We start from the raw sequence: 21,704 nt of genomic DNA, 5'->3' as shown, positions 1-21,704 counted from the left end.
TGTGGAGGCCAAATCCGTGTCCTGCAGGTAAAGTAGAAGAAGGCGAGAAGCATCCCTTCTACTCGACTGGCTCCCGCGCGGGAAAACAATGTCCTGAAGAGAACTGTGAGGAACCCCTGCCTTCTTGAGGGATCCGAATAACACAGCCCGTTCCGCGTTGTACAAAGTACAGCACAAGAGGTAATGTTCTATGTCACCACACACACCACACGTTCAACACAATGGTGACAACGCTAGGCCAGTCTTATACATCCACGCCGGCGTACGAGCAGAATCTGTGCGAACGCGGTGCAGCAGAGTGGCTTGGTACCTTTTGAGACCCTTGTTCACACATGGCTGATGAGGAGAGCTCCACAAAGAACTGAAGTGGCACAACACCACATCTCTGAACATTTGCTTGACTTCATGAGGGACTCCATGTACTGGAATCCCGGAGAGAGCTGTATGGGCGAGGTTGTCTGCTATCTCGTTGCCTAAGACACACCTATGTGCGAGGGCACCCATTGAAAGCGTATAGAGAAGCCCTTGCTATGTAGATTCTGCACCAAACGTAGGGATCTAAGACTCAAGGCATCAGTGGGGAACCCGTACTCTTAACCTTTGAAGGGCAGATTTTGAATCCGTAATTATGACAGTAGGTTGAGGCGTACAACACCGTAGCTTCTTTAGGGCTGCCTCAATGGCAACGCTTTCGGCCATTGTACTTTAGTAAAACGAACAGACCAATCATACTTCAAAGACGGAATATGAAAAGCAGCTGGAAATGTGCCAGGAACGGCTTTATTATCCACTTCAAACAAATTACGCCAAAAGCTAGGCACAAGACACATTTTAGGATTGGTACTGCGCGACCAATCTTTAAAAGGCAATTTCTGAACACGCAGCTTTTGCTTATTCAAGGAGCATTTTCTTGTCAATATTTAGAAAAAAATCAGCTGAAGCTGTCAGTACTTTTAAATGTACTCCTTGTCCATCTATTGAACTAGAAAAAAAACTGGGTACAAATGAAGTTTTTATATATTTATAATACTGAAGAAGGCGCGATAAATTTAATGTGAAAATTCAAAATTTATTTTTCGCAAAAAGGCGCCCATGTGCTGTGCGATGTCAGTGCACGTTAAAGATCCCCAGGTGGTCGAAATTATTCCGGAGCCCTCCACTACGGCACCTATTTCTCTCTTTCTTCTTTCACTCCCTCCTTTATCCCTTCCCTTACGGCGCGGTTCAGGTTCCCAACGATATATGAGACAGATACTGCGCCATTTCCTTTCCACCAAAAACCAATTATTATTATTAAAATAAGCATTTATGAGCAATACCAGTTGTTGGGCGAGTTGGTGCTATGATCCGTAACAGCGTTACAAACGGGACAGAGAAGAGAGGACAAAACACAGAGCGCTGTGTTGTGTCCTCTCTTCTCTGTCCCGTCTGTCGCGCTGTTATGGATCATCATTTATGAGCAATAATTCTGGTTCAGTCAGCGGTGCATGCAATTAAGAATACTGATGTAAATTTTCGTGTTTGTTATGGCAACAATACTTTGCAAATGTACCTCCTTTGCCAGAAGTTACGGAGCAGCAGGTTTTTTGCTTCTGAACCGTAAAACAGAGCCTTTACCGCACCCCTGAAGACCGAAAGTTGTCAAGACATGAGGACAACTTTACTTAGATTCAGAGCTTAGGGGCTGCCATAATGGCTTCGCTACTCGGCAAAGAAGCAAACCACCGCGGCCCGGGTACTTTTGGCAAAAACTACCTTTCCCATACTTCCACAGCACAGATCTATATGACTTTTCCTAAATTTAACTTCACATCGGCAAAACGTTTTCTTTTCATTATAACTTAATGTGCTTCACAGAAACCTATATACCAAACATCTATTCAAGTTTTAAGTTTTTCGTCACTATAGAAGCCGTGGAACAAAAAAAAAAATCTATACCCACTGTTGCATTTGGGTTGCAAGCCCCAAGGGTAGCGTTGGCCTGGCGGCCTGGGGCAAAGCAGGAAACATCCGAAGGTCCCGGCAAAGGATGAGTCGACTGGCAACAGAACAACTTGTTTATTCTGGCATCGCAAAAGAGCAGCCGGTCAGGGCGACCACGTTACTCGCAGGAAGAAATCGAAGTCTCTCTTTGGCGTCCGGGGCAGCTCCCTTTATATACCCTCGGAGTCGAGGGCAAGAAGGAGCGGCTTGGGAAGAGTCATCCGATACGGCGACGCTTGAACATGTTCAGGCGTGACGTGCGCGTCCGCCTGGCCGGCGCCGGTCAGACCTCCTCGCCTCCCAGTTGCGGAGCTTCTCTCCCCGGCTGCCGCGCTTTGACAAGCGTGGGCACCAGCATGCACACACACACACACGCACGCACGACGACACGAGGCACTGAAACCTGCCTGGACGCGCTTGGCGGGAGGCGTTGCGACCGCGATGAACGAAGCCGCGGCGTCCGTTGCATCCGCGCCGGCTATACCGCGCGTTGTAGGCGAGACGTAACAGACCGCCCCGCCGGGAGAAGGAGATCCCGATGGTCAGGGGACTGCATCCGCTGTCCAGAGGGATGTCGCTCGATGATGCTTGTAAACGAAACCGATCGTCCCTCGACGTTGCTTGAGCGCAGCGCACAGAGAAGGCCTCGTTCTCGGGTTCAGGATCACATAGGACACTGTAAAGTCACTTCGGGAGAGTTGCCATTTTTGTGCTCGTTCCCAGCAAGCGTTAGAACTACGCCGAAACGCAACCGCTCAGTCAGCAAGCACGAGACAACCCTCACTAAGCTCTGCCAGGCTCTTTCCCCTTTTATACTACTGCCTAGTTCCATACAGTAGTCAAGCAGCACTCAGAACGCGTCCACAAATTGGAAAATTGCACTAGAAAGCACATAATCACTTTGAAACACTAAACAAAAGCAATATGTTAAAAATCCTGCCTCAGGAAGAAAACATCAGTAACCAACAACTTTGAGGCGGATTCCTACGTTAGGGGCTTCGACTTAAGCCATCGGCGTTACCGTTGAGACTCCCCTTTTTGTAACGCACCTCAAAGGAATATTGTTGCAAAGCTAGGCTCCAGCGCAGGAGGCGGCCATTTTTGGGAGAGATGGTCTGCAGCCATTGGAGAGGGCAGTGATCCGTCTCAATGATAAACCTCGAGCCGGCTAGGTAGCATGACAATTTCTGAACGGCCCACACGAGACAAGCACACTCTTTCTCGGTGGCGCTGTACGCCTGCTCACGACAGGTCAGCTTACGACTAGCATACAGGACGGGGTGTTCCACTTCTCCATTGTCCCTTTGGCACAGTACAACGCCCATGCCTCGCTCACTAGCATCGCACTGAACAACGAACCCTTTTGTGTAGTCTGGCGATCGTAGCACAGGCTGGCTTGTTAGGGCGCTCTTTAGGGCGCTAAAAGCTCTTTCCTTTGTCTCGCTCCAGACGACTGTTTGGGGCTCTGTTTTTCTTAGAGCATCCGTCAGGGGAGCCGCGATATCGGAGTACCTGGGGATGTACCTCTGATAGTAGCCGGCGACACCTAAGAACGACCGAATATCGGTCTTCGTGCGCGGTTGCGGGAAGTCTCGCACAGCGGCCACCTTTATTTCAGAGGGGCGGCGACGACCCTGTCCAATCACGTGACCGAGGTAGACAACCTCGGCCTGTGCTAATTGGCACTTGGGAGCCTTGATTGTCAAGCCCGCTTCGCGCAGGCGGGTTAGCACTGCCCGCAAGTGTGCCATATGCTCAGACCAGGATGCAGAAAATATCGCTACGTCGTCTAAATACGGTAAAGCGAATTCTTCCTGTCCCCGCAACACTTTGTCCATGAGGCTTGAAAAGCAGTATGGCGCGTTTTTCAAACCAAAACTCAAAACTTTAGGACGGAATGTTCCCATTGGTGAAATGAACGCCGCATACCTACTAGCCTCTTCTGTAAGTGGAACCTGCCAATAACCCCTGACAAGATCTAGGGTGGAAATAAACTGAGCGCTACTAACTTTCTCAAGGCGCTCCTCGATGTTAGGGATCGGATAAATTTGATCCTTAGTGATGGAATTAAGCCTGCGGTAGTCGACGCAAGGACGAGGTTCCTTGCCCGGTACCTCAACTAAAATCAAAGGGGAGGTATAATCACTCTCACCCGCCTCAATAACACCGAGCTGTAGCATTTTCTTTACCTCAGCCACCATAATATCGCGCTGGCGGGGTGACACCCGGTACGCCTTGGATCGTACTGGCTCTGGGGAGGTAAGTTCTATATCATGAGTAAGGACAGAAGTCCTACCAGGCCTCTCAGAGAACTGACCTTGAAACTCTTGTAAGAGTTGGTGTAGTTCGGTTTTCTGCTCAGCCGACAGCGGTGCTTTAATGATTAAGTCACTAATGACCTGATCAGTGTCTTCCCTGTTCGTCACTGAGCCTAGTCCCGGAAGCTCGACCGGAAGCTCTTCTAACTTTCCCTTGTCGGGCATTTCCTCTCCAGTACCTGGTGCCTTCAATGCTACAGGCTCAATTTTATCCAGTTCTGACGTGCTCGGAATATCAGCTTGCTGCGCCTCCGACCCTTTTTCATTGTTCGACAACGTCGGCCCCGCAACTACCGCCTTTGCAGCGAGCTCCCGAACTCTCGGTCTGGTTAAGGCCTGAACGCTGGCCTCACCAAACAAAAGCCCCTTCTCGCGCAGGAGGTGATCGGACCGGTTCGAAAATAGGTACGGGTACTGGGGGGGCAGCCTAGATGACACTACGGCCTCCGTCTCAAGTGCTCCGAAAGGTCCTTCAATAAGCACTTTTGCTACGGGCAGACACACGCTATGAGCTTCCACGGCTTGCCTGATCCATGCGCACTCGCCCGTGAACATATCGGGTTCTACGTAAGAGGGGTGAACTACATCCATTGTAGCTGCGGAATCACGAAGCACTCGGCACTCTTTCCCGTTCACGAGGAAGTCTCGCATGTAAGGCTCGAGAAGCTTCATGTTCTCGTCAGTGCTACATAATGACAAACACACGACTTCTCTTTTTGTTTCTGGACACTGCGCCGAAAAGTGACCCGGCTTCTGGCACGTATAACACACGCGCGCTTGCCTCGCCTCGAACCGCTTTCTGCGTTCGGCTTCGGCTGCCGCCGTCTCCTTACGTTCGGTCGGACTGCTTTCACTCGCATCCGCACTACGCGTGTCCCCCCTTGCTCTCATGGGTGTGAACTTCGGCCTCTCAGACTTGGAGCCAAATTCACCCTTTTGACCGTCCTTAGCTCCGCGAGCCCGACGCGTCACAAACTCCTCGGCTAGCTCGGCGGCTTTAGCCACTGTACTAACGTCTGGCCTATCCAAGACCCAGTACCGCACGTTCTCAGGTAACCGACTATAAAACTGTTCTAGCCCGAAACACTGCAGAATTTTCTCGTGGTCACCAAACGCTTTCTCTTCTTTGAGCCACTCCTGCATGTTTGACATAAGCCTGTAGGCAAACTCTGTATATGACTCATTTCTGCCTTTTTCATTTTCCCGAAACTTCCGACGGAACGCCTCCGCTGACAGCCTGTACTTTTTTAGCAGACTTGATTTCACTTGGTCGAAATCCTCTGCCTCCTCTCTCTTCAAGCGAGCGACTACGTCGGCCGCCTCGCCGGGTAACAAAGTGAGCAAGCGCTGTGGCCACGTTTCCCGAGAGAACCCCTGCTTCTCGCACGTTCGCTCAAAGTTAACCAGGAACAAACCAATGTCCTCTCCAAGCTTAAACGGCCGCATCAGGTCAGTCATTTTGAACGATACCCGTTCTCCTGCACCGTGTGCCTGACTTCCATTACGAGCGCGTTCCATCTCTACCTCGAGACGCTTCATTTCCAAAGCGTGTTGACGGTCGCGCTCTTCTTTCTCTTTTTGCTCTTTACGTTCGCGCTCCTCTTTCTCTTTTTCTTCCCTCTCCTCAATGGTCTCAAGGCATTCCGACAGCTCGTCATCCTCAGCCTCCAACTCAAGAATAGCCCTTAGCAGTTCTGGTTTTCTGAGTTTGTCTGAGACATTCAGACCCAACTCTCTTGCAAGCTCCAGCAATTTCGGTTTGCGCAACGACTTCAAATCCATGGCTGCTCCGAATGCTGCTTTCTCTACTGCCTACTATTGTCTTGCCGCAAACTAACCCGGCAGCAACGACAACCACAATTACCAGCTCTGTTTCTGACACTAACAAAAGCCTGGCAAAACTCAGAAGAAGAAAGTCCCGCACTCACCAAACCTCGCAGCCAAGAATTCAGCGCAGTCGTTCCGCTGCAGGCAACCAGTCATCACACAGGGCTCGTTGCACTGCTCCCGGATGGTCGTTGTGCTGCTCAGCATACAGTTGAACGCATATCTTCGCTGCTGGCCTCCGTTGTCGGGATCTCACCGCTGGCAACCAGTTGTTGCATTTGGGTTGCAAGCCCCAAGGGTAGCGTTGGCCTGGCGGCCTGGGGCAAAGCAGGAAACATCCGAAGGTCCCGGCAAAGGATGAGTCGACTGGCAACAGAACAACTTGTTTATTCTGGCATCGCAAAAGAGCAGCCGGTCAGGGCGACCACGTTACTCGCAGGAAGAAATCGAAGTCTCTCTTTGGCGTCCGGGGCAGCTCCCTTTATATACCCTCGGAGTCGAGGACAAGAAGGAGCGGCTTGGGAAGAGTCATCCGATACGGCGACGCTTGAACATGTTCAGGCGTGACGTGCGCGTCCGCCTGGCCGGCGCCGGTCAGACCTCCTCGCCTCCCAGTTGCGGAGCTTCTCTCCCCGGCTGCCGCGCTTTGACAAGCGTGGGCACCAGCATGCACACACACACACACGCACGCACGACGACACGAGGCACTGAAACCTGCCTGGACGCGCTTGGCGGGAGGCGTTGCGACCGCGATGAACGAAGCCGCGGCGTCCGTTGCATCCGCGCCGGCTATACCGCGCGTTGTAGGCGAGACGTAACACCACACGTCGCCAGGCACCATCGCCCCATTAAAAGCTATACAGCTTAGACAACGCTGCACCGTATATACCTGGAGTGCTCACAGTCGCTGGATCGTCGGGCGAAACGTGCTTTTGCGTTCCTATCTGCGCTTGGCTGGAGCGCCCCACTTTGCATACTTGAAACGTAATATCCTCGCCACACGAGATTCCTCTTTGCTCTTGTGCGCGGGGCGGCTCAGGTGATCTGCACCGCCAACATACGGCGCCGCGACGTGCGAACGAAGGCTAACAACAACAGCAACAACAAAAAAAAAGGCTGGAAAGAAAGTGTTCATTGAAATCGAGAACCCTTTAATCTCTGTATTGTTTTCTTTTTCCAGTCCCGAGCTCCGTTATGTATCTAGCGCCCTTTTTCTACTACTTGTTTTTTTCTTTTTTTTTCTTTCTATCGGGGCCCCGGCGAGTGAATTAATGTGATAGCGCAGGGTCCTACAAGGCGGCATGCTTCGCGACAGAAAACCCTCCTTGCTTTTGAGGGAGCCGACAACGGCAACATCGGCGTGGACGCTTTGATATCGAATATTAACGAAGCGGGCGCCGTGACCTTGTGTGCACATACGCTTGCCGGGATAACTTTATCGCGTCTCCACTTTAAGCTGCAGCGCACGTGACCCTGCGCGCGTGCCGGGAAGTTCTCACTTGGAGGGAACGTCTAATTTGTATTGGAGCCGACGTGACTGCGGCGTTTATTCATAATTATTTTTTTTTTTTTGCAAGAGGCGGCCGATACGGCGTGGTTGGCGCATGCGCAGTCGAGAAAAATGAGCCCCTGCAGGGCGCTATATAAAGTCTGCGGTGCATAAGGGCTGGAATGTCCATCTAAGTGTGGACCATAGTGTTCATATGCTGAGAGCGCCTGGAGACCTACACACAAATAGTACGGGCTCTGTCGACAATGTATAAAGATGCACAAATCCAGATAACACATATACGGGGGTAGCTACGGCTTTTGTGGGAAACGCAATTATATGTGCTATACTGTAGTCGAGTTATAAATAATAATTGGTTTTGGGGGGAAAGGAAATGGCGCAGTATCTGTCTCATATATCGTTGGACACCTGAACCGCGCCGTTAGGGAAGGGATAAGGGAGGGAGTGAAAGAAGAAAGGAAGAAGGAGGTGCCGTAGTGGAGGGCTCCGGCGTAATTTCGACCACCTGGGGGTCTTTAACGTGCACTGACATCGCACAGCACACGGGCGCCTTAGCGTTTCGCCTCCATAAAAACGCAGCCGCCGCCGGTAGTCGAGTTGCAGAGTCGAGAAATGTCTTGACTCTTGATGCGGGAAACGGACAAGAGGCTTTTGGATGTTTTGTTGCTGTTGCTGATTATGGTGATAACATGTGGCGGTAACATGCGCACCATGCTTAAGTGATAGTCGTTAAAGTGCAGGGTTTATAGAACTGTTCGACACTGCTGGCTTCAAGGTCACGCTAACACTTCTTCCCAGATAACGTCGCGGCCAACCCCGCCACGGTGATGCACGTTTAGCATCAAGGGCGTGGACCATAACGGAAACATTACGTGGAAGGAGATATAAAAATCACTTCATTAACGAACGGCCGATTAAGCGCTCAAAATATTTCTGGCCATGGATCGCGCTTGTCCTCCGGTTGGTCCGACGGCATCCAGGTTTCCCAGGTATGCACTCTAAACAGAAAGGACAAAAAGGGAGTAAGCTGTCCTTTATAGCGCACACCCTTATAAGAAAGGGTGTGTGCTAAAGGACCGCTTACTCCCTTTTTTACTCCCATACGAGCGTATTTGTGTTTAGGGTGTAAAATGGGAGTGAGAAATGCAGGAGCGCCTTCTCTGTTTACCGAGTACTCAATAGAACACTGTCTCTAGATGTCGCAGTTGTGAGCCGCTATTGTTCGCAGCGTCCTCAATTCGCTCTCGTGCCTCTCGCAGCATCCGTGTCCAAGTCCGAGGACCTGCTGGAGGCGTACCGCGCTTCCTGCGTCAAGCACGGGGTGGAGCCACTCTCCAGGCTAGTCCAGCAGCTGCAGGTGAGACGCCGCAGGTCATCTGTCCTTAGGTTAGCGTCACCACGCATCCCATCCAGTGTGTCGGATACCTAATGTCGACGAGACCGACTACCGACCACTTGAAAGCATGGACCCAGCTACACATATTGTATCGATCATGCTTCGATCATGTAGCGGTACCATATTGTTCGGCGTGAAAGCCGCTTTGTCGTTTAGTGCAGCGGAAGAGCCTGACTTTTAAGAGCGTTAGCTCTTACTCATCATTTTTCTCGATTTATTGGGGTCTGCTACCACCTCCCTTCAAGATGGCGGCCCCCATTGTAAATCGATATATAATTGGTGATTGATTGGCGACGTAATTTGTATATCGAGTTGGTGATTGATTGCTGAGGTCACTGATTTTGTGGTCATAATTATCTATTCATTTCACTATGTTTAACCGCTTATAACTCAGTAATTAATGAGGTCATCATAAAACGAATTAGATATTTGGAATCCTCTGAATGAGTAGAAAGCGTTAGACACCAGTATTAAATAATGAAGTTAATATTTAGTTGTGATTAGGCTTAAATTCAATTGCTCTAAAAAAGTTAACCCATCACGTCATGATCTAACCAATGACATATTCGTAACGGGCTCGATGAGTAGAATATGTTGGACACCAATATCCCCTAATTAGAATAATATTTAGTTATAGTTAGGCTTACCATGGCGGCCGTGACGTCAGCACTCGGCAGCTCCCAAGGCGGTGGGCGCCCGCTCGCCTAATGTAGCCTAATCACGTGGTAATACATCGCATGGATGATAGATGGCGCTACCAAACAGCTAACACTCGTTACTTCATTGTCTTCCAGACGATGGCGGCATAATTTTTCGAGGAGCAAACAAACAGCAAGAAAAAGAAATGGTTAAGCCGTGTTCACTGTGATGATTGCCACCTTAAGTCTCATGCAGGCTCCGCGAGTGCCGAGCCCTGCTTTGCTTTTTTCCTTACTTGTCAGTTTATACGTTCATTCCTTGCTACTTCGGCTCACTCGTCAGACAACGACTCCTGACACTTTTTCCCCCGACATAGGGGTTCTAATGCTAACGCATTAATAGCTCCTCTTGGTTCCGCGGAGTGACGCTTCTATCTCGCAATAAGTCTTCTCATTTCGCGGAATACAGCCACGCCCGTTCTCAATATCGCACAAGCACGGGCTTCGCGGAAAGTTGCGCGTACACTTGCTCCTGCTAATACCGGGGCATATAATACTATAGCCTGTAAGCGAACAATATGTGTAACAATAAACGAAGGCACATGGGCAGGCCTTTTTTCAACCGTTTTTCTGCGAACGGTTGGTGGGTCGCGATTCCCGATTCTCCCTTTCGAAAAGAACCTGTTGCGGGAAAAAAGGCCCGCGAGTTGAATCGACATAGCAGCGCGCTTGTTCGCGTGCGAAGCTGTTTACGGTTACAGCGGAGCCCGCCAGCTGCACGCGCCAAGTAAATAAAAATAAATGGGGAAATAGGCAAGAAAATAGGGAAAAGGCAGCTACGCGCGCCAAGTAAAGAAGAGGAAATAGGGAAAGAGGCAAAGAATAGGAGAGAAAGGCAGCAGCACGCACCAAGTAAAGAAAAAGAAATAATGAAAAGAGGCAAGGAATAGGGAAAAGGCAGCGGCGCTCGGCAGTCGAAGGTGAATATTTTGGTGGCCCTCAATTTTCTTCCACGTGGATGCAGACGGGCTCGTGGCCCAAGCGTTACACCGGTCCCGCGTTGCACCACGCGTCTGTAGACGTGAAAATAGCTTTCTTTCTTGTTTCCCTATTTCCCCATTTTTCTCCATTTGAAGATTCTTTTTATATTGGTTCCTTTTCACAACAGCTGCAGCTGCGTTCCTCGAATCCTCCTCCCAAAGCTTTTTCATTCCGCTCTTCCCGCGAGAAAGAAGGATTGCAGGGAAAAGAAAAAAAAGGATTGAAAGAATTGACCGAATCGTGAGGTCACGCGGCGTAAGGACAGGGAAAACATCCCTTAGGAAATAAGACCGCGATGTGTTGCCTCGGCCTCTCGGTTCTTTCACGCCGGCGTTGTTCAGAAGCGAACGCGCGACGCCAACGCGGCCCACTCCTTTTTTTGTTGAGTCAGCTGTGCGAGAAATTTCTCGATTCGGAGAAACGTTTTATACTCCTTCTTTTTGTGTTCTTCTTTTCTTTTATTATTATTATTTTTGTAAACTATGTCTTGAGCCAGGCGTTTTCGTGGAACCAAATATATTGGCACTATAAGGATGCTTTCAACCGCCTGTGCGTGACAATGCGCGGTAGCGCCTTCTTCCAGTTTGCACAAAAAGAAAATGCTGATAGCAAGATCGCGCGCTTGGGTCTTTTCACTGAACAATATGTAAACCGCGAGGCCTGCCGTTTTAAACATATACGGAGAGGCGCGGTGAAACTCTGCGTGTTGTTTCGCGCATGAAAGAAAAAAAAAATGCCCGCGAAAACCCGCCGCCGTGGCTCAGTGGTTAGGGCGCTCGGCTACTGATCCGGAGTTCCCGGGTTCGAACCCGACCGCGGCGGCCGCGTTTCGATGGAGGCGAAACGCAAAGGCGCCCGTGTGCTGTGCGATGTCAGTGGACGTAGAGATCCCCAGGTGGTCGAAATTATTCCGGAGCCCTCCACTACGGCACCTCTTTCTTTCCTCTTTCACTCCCTCCTTTATCCCTTCCCTTACGGCGCGGTTCAGGTGTCCGCCGATATGTGAGGCAGATACTGCGCCGTTTCCTTTCCCCAAAAACCAATTATTATTATTATTAATTTCCGGTGTAGCCCATGCGCACTATGCGTGCTCTGGAGGCGGCCGGTAAACAGGTATACGTCCACCCTAGTACGTCTCCGCTATGCTAAAAGCCTATATTATATTTGCGCTGTGAGTGGACGGGGAATTTTGGACTATGCAGAGTGCAGCGCCCACAGCGATGACAGGGGTGTTTTTATCTATTTATCAATTAACTACGCATCGACCTCCAAATAGCATTATGTTTTAGGGAGGCGGAGGGGGCGGTAAGAGAAGGAGGCAGTAAAATCGCACGGAGTTGGCAGCAGTAACTAAAAAAAAAAATTGGCACTGACGTAGCTCGGCTATCCCAGGTTATACGCAGCGAGAGAAACAGTTATGCGCATTGATCTTCTCCTGTTGATACCGCCCCTGAACAGCGGCCGGACTCTCCTCCTCGTCACCCATGCGAAACCACTGTGATACGGCCGCCGTGTCGCCTCCGCATTTTATACACGCAGCGGCTCATGCGCAGTTATGCGCATAGTTAGCACGTGGCATCCACGTGTGTCATGCGCAGCCCCAGCGGCAAAGGCCGGCCAGCTGCTCCTCTCAGGTTGCCGCGCATGCGCACAACCGCTCTTGCATTTGACGTCACGCGCGGCGTCGGCGGTGGAGTCTGCTCTTTTCCGGCCGCTGGGCATGCGCACAACTGGTAACCAAGTGTAGCTCTCGCTACCAAAAAACAAAACTGTCGCACGCGCGTAAGGCGTGGTTCAGATAGCATTAGACGCGCAAAGCAGTGCAGCATAAAAGCCCGCCAGCCCACACTGCAGTGATAATATAATAATTGGTTTTGGGGGAAAGGAAATGGCGCAGTATCTGTCTCATATATCGTTGGACACCTGAACCGCGCCGTAAGGGAAGGTATGGAGGAGGGAGTGAAAGAAGAAAGGAAGAAAGAGGTGGCGTAATGGAGGGCTCCGGAATAATTTCGACCGCCTGGGGATCTTTCACGTGCACTGACATCGCACAGCACACGGGCGCCTTAGCGTTTTTCCTCCATAAAAACGCAGCCGCCGCGGTCGGGTTCGGACCCGGGAACTCCGGATCAGTAGCCGAGCGCGCTAACCACTGAGCCACCGCGGCGGGGCCTGCAGTGATCGCAGTGATGACAACTGGGGTAACACCGCATATACCGGGCTAGTTCGTACGTCTGGGTAACGAAAGCCACCCGAAGGACATAACGCAACGCAAAGAACAAGCCTAACGCAACTACCAACTTAGGCTCCTTTACGGTGGACTGCGTTTTACATATTTGGTGTATAACTATTTGGTGCAATGCATTTGACGTATACGTTTTACGTAACTGTTTGGCGAGTTTGCCGCCGTATTAAGAAATTGGGCTTTCTTAATAAGTGACATTTGACCTTTGGGTTGCTCGCGCGACGCCGCAGCGACTTGCGGGTCGTCCCTGCGTGAAGACAAAAGGCGCGCGCGCGCTAAATTGAAGGCTGAACAGCCAGGCCCAACTCCCTAGCTATTGTTGCCTGCCTCTTTGAAAATGAAGGTCTCGCGTTGCAAACCCACCGCGCTTCGGCGCCTCCGCCCACGCCTGAGCTCTCCGGTAGGGGGCGCTCGGTAGAAGAGGCTATGAAGTTTGTTTCGCCATTGTTGTTGCTGCCTATTACTCTGAGTAGAAAAAATAAAAACGAATCCCTTGAGCGAGCAGAGCCGTGGCTGTCACGAAGTACTCGAGTCCGGAAACAAGGCTTTTTTTTTTAGGGAAGGCTGAATAAAAGAGAAAGAGGCTGATTTTGCTTTCCGTTGTTGTTTTCACCGAAACGCTAGTGCGAATTAAATGTGCTCCGAGAGATTGGGACTCGGGGGTTGAGTAAGAGAGAGGGATTAGGTGGGGAATGGGAAAACAGGGATATATAGTGAACAGTGTGGACGAAAGAGCAGACGCGCATGTACTCTGAACACTAATACTATTTGGGGAGTGAAAATGGAGTAAACAGTGCTCCAGCGCACTCCCTTATATATAGGGGCAGGGTATGCTGCCGAAGTTTAGGAGCAGATTTCGATCACTAAATATATGAAATGCTTACTGTTGGCAACAGAGGCATATAGCAACTACAAAGCCTACTCATTTGATGCCATTGCCGATGGGATAAGGCTTTTGAACGCGGTACTGGAGGTCTTGAGGATAGTACACAGAGGCGACTGAAACCTCGGTTAAAGTCTTCGTAACTGCTGGAGCTGCAGATGTTTTGGAGAGAGAACTTGTTTACCTTGCCAACCGTAAGCACTCCGTCTTTCTAATGGAGGAAATATATCCCCAGCCTTGAGCAGCATACCCCGTTCTTTAAAGGGGAGTCCCTTTTTACTCCTTTCGGGTTAGAGTGCAGCCAATCCTTTGAAAGGAAGACCAGTCAGAGGGAAAATGTGCCGAAGGCTTCCGACTTTAAAGCAGAAGATACTTTAAATTGACTTGCGCCAGGAACACAGAAAGAGAGGAAAAAGAGGAGAGTGAGGACAAAATTACGCGACAAAAAGAAAAAGTTAGGTGCTTAAGTGTTTGCGAACCGTTTTATAATAATTGGTTTTGGGGGAAAGGAAATGGCGCAGTATCTGTCTCATATATCGTTGGACACGTGAACCGCGCCGTAAGGGAAGGGATAAAGGAGGGAGTGAAAGAAGAGAGGAAGAAGGAGGTGCCGTAGTGGAGGGCTCCGGAATAATTTCGACCACCTGGGGATCTTTAACGTGCACTGACATCGCACAGCACACGGGCGCCTTAGCGTTTTTCCTCCATAAAAACGCAGCCGCCGCGGTCGGGTTCGAACCCGGGAACTCCGGATCAATAGTCGAGCGCGCTAACCACTCAGCCACCGCGGCGGGTACGAATCGTTTCTTTTTTTTTCTTTCTTTATTCAAGGAGAGTGGTAAATGAGCTGGTTATATAGAAAGGCGACGCGTTGCGTGGGACCCCCCCCCCCCCCCCCCCCTCCCTTCCAACTTGCTTGTTTGCGCAAACAGGCGTAGCTGGCGGCGGCGCCTGTGTTTGTACGAGCGTTCAAATATCGCCAACGCTCGCGGCTTGTGGCGAACTTTTCCGCTGTATGCGACCGAGCTCGACTCAAGCGCTACCGCTTGCAATTAAAGAGTAACGTTGCGTCGTCGCCACGTAGGAGAGCCTGCTCTGAAGGCACGCCCGACAAAGTAAAGCCGCTTGCGGCTGCGAGCTGTGTGTCGCGTTGAAAAGTTGGTTTCGGAAAGCCGACTTGGAGTGTCGTGTGTATTCCACGCGGTGGGCTTCCAAGCGCGGCCCCGGGGCGTTGTCTGGGAACAAGATTAAGGTTGCAGCGCGTGCGGCAATCCGTTTTCGGGTTCTGAAATCCCTGACAGGGAGGCGGGCGAGGCGCGGCGACATTTTGGAGGCTTTGGCAGAAGCGACGAAACTGACGAAACTGTGTTTCAACGGAATGGAGCAGCGAACGCATCTCATGCTACATTCGGTGCCGACAGTTTCGACATTTAAAGTTGGCGGTGCCTCTTTCTTTTTTTCTGCGCGACCTCCATTGCGGTTATGGATGCCGACAGAGCATGAGCCTGTTTTTACCGCGATGCATGCTTGCGTTTACTTTTTAATGCGACAGCCTTAGAAGCCTCATCGGGGAAATATGCCATCGGAAGCTAAATCCGCTGATTGGCTGGAGGCAATTGACGTCGACAGATTGCGGCAATCTCATTGGCTGGAGGCATTGACGTCACGTGACCGGGAAGTGACGTCACAAGAGCGGAGCTTTCCCATTGGATGTAGAGAAGCGTCACCACCAGACTTTAAGTGACGTCACTACCGGTAAATGTATCAGCTGCTGCCGGTGCTGTGCCATTCCCAGAATGTGATGGAGTTACGCGTCCCTGTGAATTTTCGTTTCGCTTTTGGCTTTATCTTTCATTGTTCTCGCGTGGCAATGATAATGTTTACAATGTTATAAAAATGTTCCAATCAAATATCTCAGCGAAATGAAATGTATATATATGTAAGCTGGCGCAAATATAAGCAGGCTTTCGGCTACATTTTGGAAGCCCCATTCTTTTGAATACCTTTGAAATTCCTCAACTTTTTGAAAGGCCTGAATTTCTGTTTTTTAAGCTTGGAAAAAATCCACCTTGGCACAAAGTGGGCGTATCCTGAGACTATAAATCTATGTGGTTTTGCTTGACAATAAACAGTTGGAAGTTGGCGCTTGTCCGTTGTCTCCTTGTGTCTTTTGTCTGTGTGAATTTATTTGCGCCAAGGTGGATTTTTTTTCTAAGCTTCAAAAAATGCTATACCAACTAGCCCAGCAACATGCCTTACTGGGCCTGAATTCCTGGCCTCAAAAGAAGATTCTCTGACATCGCGTGTGGTTGTTTCTTTAAATTCTTTTTCTTTTCACACTAGCCTTCGCTTTCTCTTCATTCTTCTTTCGATTCGTGAAGCGTGAACGTGCACGTCGTGAAGCAATTGCTGGTAGCGCCAATTTCTTGCGACAACGTCTTCCCTTTCTCTCCATCGTTAGCCTTTAGCGCTTAAGGGGAACGGCGCTGCGGCATTCTCGATGTGTATCCATCCGTATAGCGACAGGCGCTCCTTTTATAAAGCTTTATTTCCTGGACTGTATACTCCGCACGTCCTTACTGAGCCTTATCTCACTTCCTCTCTTTTTACCTTTTCCGTGTTTGATCCCCGCATCCTTCGCCCTGAACGCAACCTCGGTCGTTCGGCTCTATAGGTCAAGGCTTGCCTTGCTAGCCAGCTTGCGTCCCCCCCCCCCCTTTCCGCCCCCTGCGGCGAGATGGATTGGGTCTGGTATTACGCCGGGGAAACCGCTTGGTGGTTTGTTTCTCTTTGTGTGTTTGTGTGTGTGGTCAGTGGTTTGCTGCTTTGTTTCTTTTTTCTTCATCGAGGGTAGATCCGACCAGACGAGCGTCGTGGGAGCCATCGGCGAAGCGATACGTGTCCCGTATGACCGAGTGGGTGACCGCGCTGGCTGGCTGTAGAGATGCCGGCGACGCTGCTGTGCTTGTTTGCACAGGCCTCTCCACTGTGGACTTAAGGCTGTGCCTGGTCGGAGGAAAGGCCTGCTTTGTTCACATTCTTTGGAGGGAGAGAGAGAGAGAAGGGAAGGGAGGAAGGGAGAAAAAAATGAAGGGAAGAAAGAAGAGGCGAGTAAAGGAAGGAAAGTTGAAAAAGGGAAAGGGACAGAAGGAATAGAGAAATAAACAAAGAAGAATTAATAAGGCAGCCGATGAAGAAAGAAGGAGAGCAGCAGAAATAAATAACGGAAAAAGATGGAATAAAAATAAAAGAATGAAAGAAAGAGGATAAAAGAACGAAGGAAGAAATAAAGACCGCGCTTACATCCCTGTCTCTATCACAGGCCTTCCACTCTGTGCTGCAGTATTCGGCTATAGATTGCCATTTTGGTGTTCGCGTCATTCTGTCCTCAGCGCTTGTTGGTTGAAAAGAAAGGAATGGTTTTTTTTTTCTGTACATCATTCTTTGGCTGCCTATACCGTTTTACTGAGAAGTGTGCTTGGAGCTGTTTGATTGCATGTTTACTTGTCAACTTTGTTCCTTTGTTCCGTGTTTCGCTACTTTTAGCGTTCGCCTGTGTGTACTGTGTCGATGAAAGCCTGAGTGAAAGAACATGTCCAGCGTGTTAAAGGCTAGACATGTACGTACACGGTTGGTCAAATGTTCCCAGGCGACAGGGTCTGCTTTCCATCGGCATATCCTGCAACTTATGATAGCAATAAATATATAAAGTTTCTCAGAGGTGAGAACGATACTTCTCCTATCCTCTGTAAAGGTTTTGGGCTTTGGAGGTGGTGTCATAACTGCCCGACAATAGCGCTCGAAAGCAGACGCTGTGGCTTGGAAACTTTTGGCCGGCCGTGTGCCTTATAGACTCGTCCAAGGCCCGCACTTTTCTTTTCGCGATTTTGGCTGGGTGCGGCCCTTACACAGTAGCGGAACTTTTCAGTTCACTTTTTTTTATGTATGATACGGAAAAATGACTTCACTGCACCACACAGCCCGGCGTCATATTTGACGCATAGTTGCAGATAACTTTAAAGGTCCTTCATCACTGTCGCCTCTGGTAGGACCTTGCTGCTCACCTCATAAATGTGCAAACGAATTCGTCTTCGGTTCTGTCTATTGCATTTGAAATTTCTATAAGAAAGAGAGAGAGAAAGAAAGGAATTTTAATGAGAGGAAAGGAAGAGAGTCGACTGTGGAAACATAACGCTGGCGTGCTACTCCACACTGAGGAAAGGGGAAGGGAAGAAAGGGAAAGAGCGAATGAAGGATGACGATGGTATAATACAATGAGTTTCATGGGGTGATGTCCACACACACACACTGGCTGGCACTCGCATCGCGGTGATTAGATGCACGTGAAAATCATGTCTTGAACACACACCGTCGCATGTCATTAACACATACTGGAGTAGGGGCTCCGTGAAAACACAAATGTGCACTCTCACGCATGTCAGACCGTAAACCGTGCAAACTGCGTAAGCCGTGTAGGCAGCGCACAGGCGGTCACACACGGGTATCCAGGCCTGTTTCGCATGAACACTTGAGCACGGCCTTCGCGTCACACACTACCAATCAACACGTTTCGCCCTGGCGCCTAGAAGAGTTTCTTCATAGAGAGGGCGACAGTGCAGTTGTCTCACGGTCGCTTCTAGTGTTCTCCTCTCATCAGTGTAGTTGGGGCACTCGCAGAGAAGGTCGTCCCTCATAGCCTGAGACGGTTGGGGACGTTAAACTTCCATAAACCGAACCATAAACCAATCAAAACCATCGAGCGAACGGGCTGACGTTATCCTGCTCTTAGCCGCCCTGTCGGCATCTTTTCATGGGCGGCCATTGCCATCCAGGCAAGCATCTGAATTCTGTTTTAAATTGCGCACATCTGCAGAGCGGTGCATCCTAGGAGATAGTAATGATTGCAGCGGGCAGCTATCGTAACATGACAGCCCATCGGGGAGTCTACCGCACAAAGAAACGTGGAACGTTGTTGCTACTTGAAGGTTCACTTGTCACACCAAAGCCCCGCCGATATCCGGCGTCGCGAAACTCGCTGGTGGCTGAGCGAAGTCGCGTGACCTTGTGACGTCATCGCGACCTGCGAAACCGGCTTATGAGCAACCTAGTTTCTTGACAGCGATGTAGATGGAGACCCGAAGTCAAAAATGTGAAAGAAATGTGATATATGCAATTCTGGGCACCGTCGCAACATAACGGATACCTGCTATTGCAACTAGCAGTATGATTACGGCGGTTGATGTACCGAAAATTGCAAATGAACTCACGCAAGCACAATAAGTTGCAACACAAGCTGCGACAAATTTCAAGTCTAATGGTGCAGCATTCCACTCTGCTTAAGCGTCTCCATAGTTTGTTTGTTTTTTTCAAATTATCGGCTCCCAAGTTAGGGAGCGAGTGGCCTCCGCGGCCTTTACTCGAGTGTATACAGTATTTTCCTTCACAGCTGCGGTAACGGCTGCCTTTTTTTTTTGTCGTTTGGTGCCTGCAGTTGAGATCGTTTTGACGATCATATAAGACTCCGTTACGACTCTGCCTTTCTGTATGTCCCCAGAAGAAGGAATAGTGCGGATTGAGAATTTCGTTTCCTTATTTATATTACCGCGGAGAGCGAGCCGAAATTGAATGCGAGCCCGATTTAAACGAAACAAACTCTATTACAAACGTACAAAGCCGCAGTGTCTATCTCGGGCTCTCTTCTGAAGTTGACCAGTTAATCGAACACATCTCGTTTCTTTTTTCCTTGTGTGTTCCCACGACGTTCACCTGCTTTTAATCATTATTCCGGTATTAGCCGGGTATAATCAATCTTCGCAGACGTCCGTCAGCGCTGCAGTCACTTCAGGCATCCTCCATTACTCGGCTGCTGCACTGGTGACCTGTTCTTGATGGCAGAACAAAAGGAATCACAGGATTGCACTCAAGTCTGCTTAAGAGCGGAAATGCGAAATCCTTTCCCTGTCCTCTATTTCTCCCTCCCTTTTCATTTTTTATTGTATTTTGTTTTGCTTTTATTTTTGGTTATTTGTTCAATTTTAACTTCTTATTTATTTTTATTTGTTTGTTTTATTTTTAATTTTGATTTTCCTCTCCTGTTCATTTTTTATATTTTTATCGAAGTCATCATCGTTACTATCATCACTGCTAACACCACCACTATAATCATCGCTATCATCATCTCTGTCATCATCATCGATGTCACCAACTATCACAATTGCTACCGTCACTGTTGTCATCGCTATCACTATTTATTTCTAGCAGTATCTCTATCTCTAGCACTCTCACTATCAGTAACTATCATCATCACTATCACTAACATCACAGCCACTATCTCCAGCACTGTCACTATCAGTGGCTACCATTATCACTATCTAAATTTTTACTATCCATTTACAATCACTGCTACTGTCATTACGTATGTGTTGCTTACGAACAGTTGCTTGAACAACTGTTACATTCTGTTTTAATTTCTATACATCTCATGATTGACAGCTAATGCGGACGCCTTTGTGCATAACTTCCATGTACAAGTACCGTCCACGCGACTCATGAGCCAGGAAAGGCTTACGGCTTTAAAAAAAGGGTCTACGTTGGTGATAATAATAATAATAATTGGTTTTGGGGGAAAGGAAATGGCGCAGTATCTGTCTCATATATCGTTGGACACCTGAACCGCGCCGTAAGGGAAGGGATATAGGAGGGAGTGAATGAAGACAGGGAGAAAGAGGTGCGGTCGTGGAGGGCTCCGGAATAATTTCGACCACCCGGGGATCTTTAACGTGCACTGACATCGCACAGCACACGGGCGCCTTTGCGTTTTTCCTCCATAAAAACGCAGCTGCCGCGGAAAAACGCTAAGGCGCCCGTGTGCTGGGCGATGTCAGTGCACGTTAAAAGATCCTCAGTTGGTCGAAATTATTCCGGAGCCCTCCACTACGGCACCTCTTCTTCCTACGTTGGTGGGCAGCTCCAGTTTTGTGTTGTGACCTGTTGCCCTCCTTCGGCAGTTTGTCCTGTTTCGTGTGACCGGCGGCGGCGTACGCCCTTTACGTGCTCATTCGCTCCCATTCTGCTCCTAATCTTGTTCGCGAGTGCCTAACTGCATTGACCGGCGGCAGAAACTGCAGCGCTGCTCGTTTTCTAGTTACGCTAATTCCATCGTCCCGCTGGAACGTGCCGCTTTCCGGCTCATTAAGCCAATCCACGGCGCAGGTAATCTAATTGCGTCCGGCGGAGATTAACAGCGACAGCGAGGGAAGAAAGAAAATGTGTAAAAAGAAAAGAGTTCGAGGCGTCGTCCGTTAATTGGCTTGTGCGCGAAGGGTTCGGAGGACAGCGTGTCCATTGTTGTGCTACAAGTTAACGCGTTGAGGTTAGGAGAGAAAGGGGTGAAGCCGACTTCCGCCTCCGGTTTTGGGGCAAGAATGGCGTGGGAATACTCAGAACGCCAACGCTGCTCCCTCCCCCCCCCCCCCCCCCCCCTCCCCGCTCGTTCTCCAATGTTTGCACGTCCAGTTGCTCCACGCATAGCGCGGGCATGGTGTGTCGGGGGGAACATTGAGGAAGTAGCAACGGTGAGATTAACTATAATGATCATATACAACTTTCCATACATTGAACCATAATACAAGAAGTCAGTATTCGGGCTGCCTCATGCTATTATTCACTAGATACACTGATTTCAGCAATTAACCTCGAACGTTGTGAGGCGGGCGCAGTAGCTGTAACAAATGCGTGCAGAAGGCCGACACTGGATGCCTAACTAAAAAGGACACAGTTGCGATAGTTATGGTGCTTGTTGAACGACTGAGACATGGTTACTGACGCGCGAAAACGATAAACTGAAATATGGAAAAAGGAAAA

The 21,704-nt window shown here is 49.6% G+C and overlaps 1 protein-coding gene across 3 annotated transcripts in view; it reads left to right on the top strand.

Moving 5' to 3' along the window:
• LOC144133422 (uncharacterized) overlaps positions 1–21,704 on the top strand; it is a 363,299-nt gene that overhangs the window by 217,160 nt on the left and 124,435 nt on the right. For all 3 annotated transcript variants that reach the window (XM_077666514.1, XM_077666513.1, XM_077666512.1), the window contains exon 2: positions 8,898–8,995. In XM_077666514.1, the coding sequence (XP_077522640.1) occupies positions 8,898–8,995 (98 nt within the window). The remainder of the gene's footprint in view (positions 1–8,897; positions 8,996–21,704) is intronic.

The sequence above is a fragment of the Amblyomma americanum genome, chromosome 5 (genome assembly GCF_052857255.1).
Source record: "Amblyomma americanum isolate KBUSLIRL-KWMA chromosome 5, ASM5285725v1, whole genome shotgun sequence".
Lineage (NCBI taxonomy): Eukaryota > Metazoa > Arthropoda > Arachnida > Ixodida > Ixodidae > Amblyomma > Amblyomma americanum.
The sequence above is the reverse complement of the archived record's forward strand: the minus strand, read 5'-3'. Positions and strand labels throughout refer to the sequence as shown.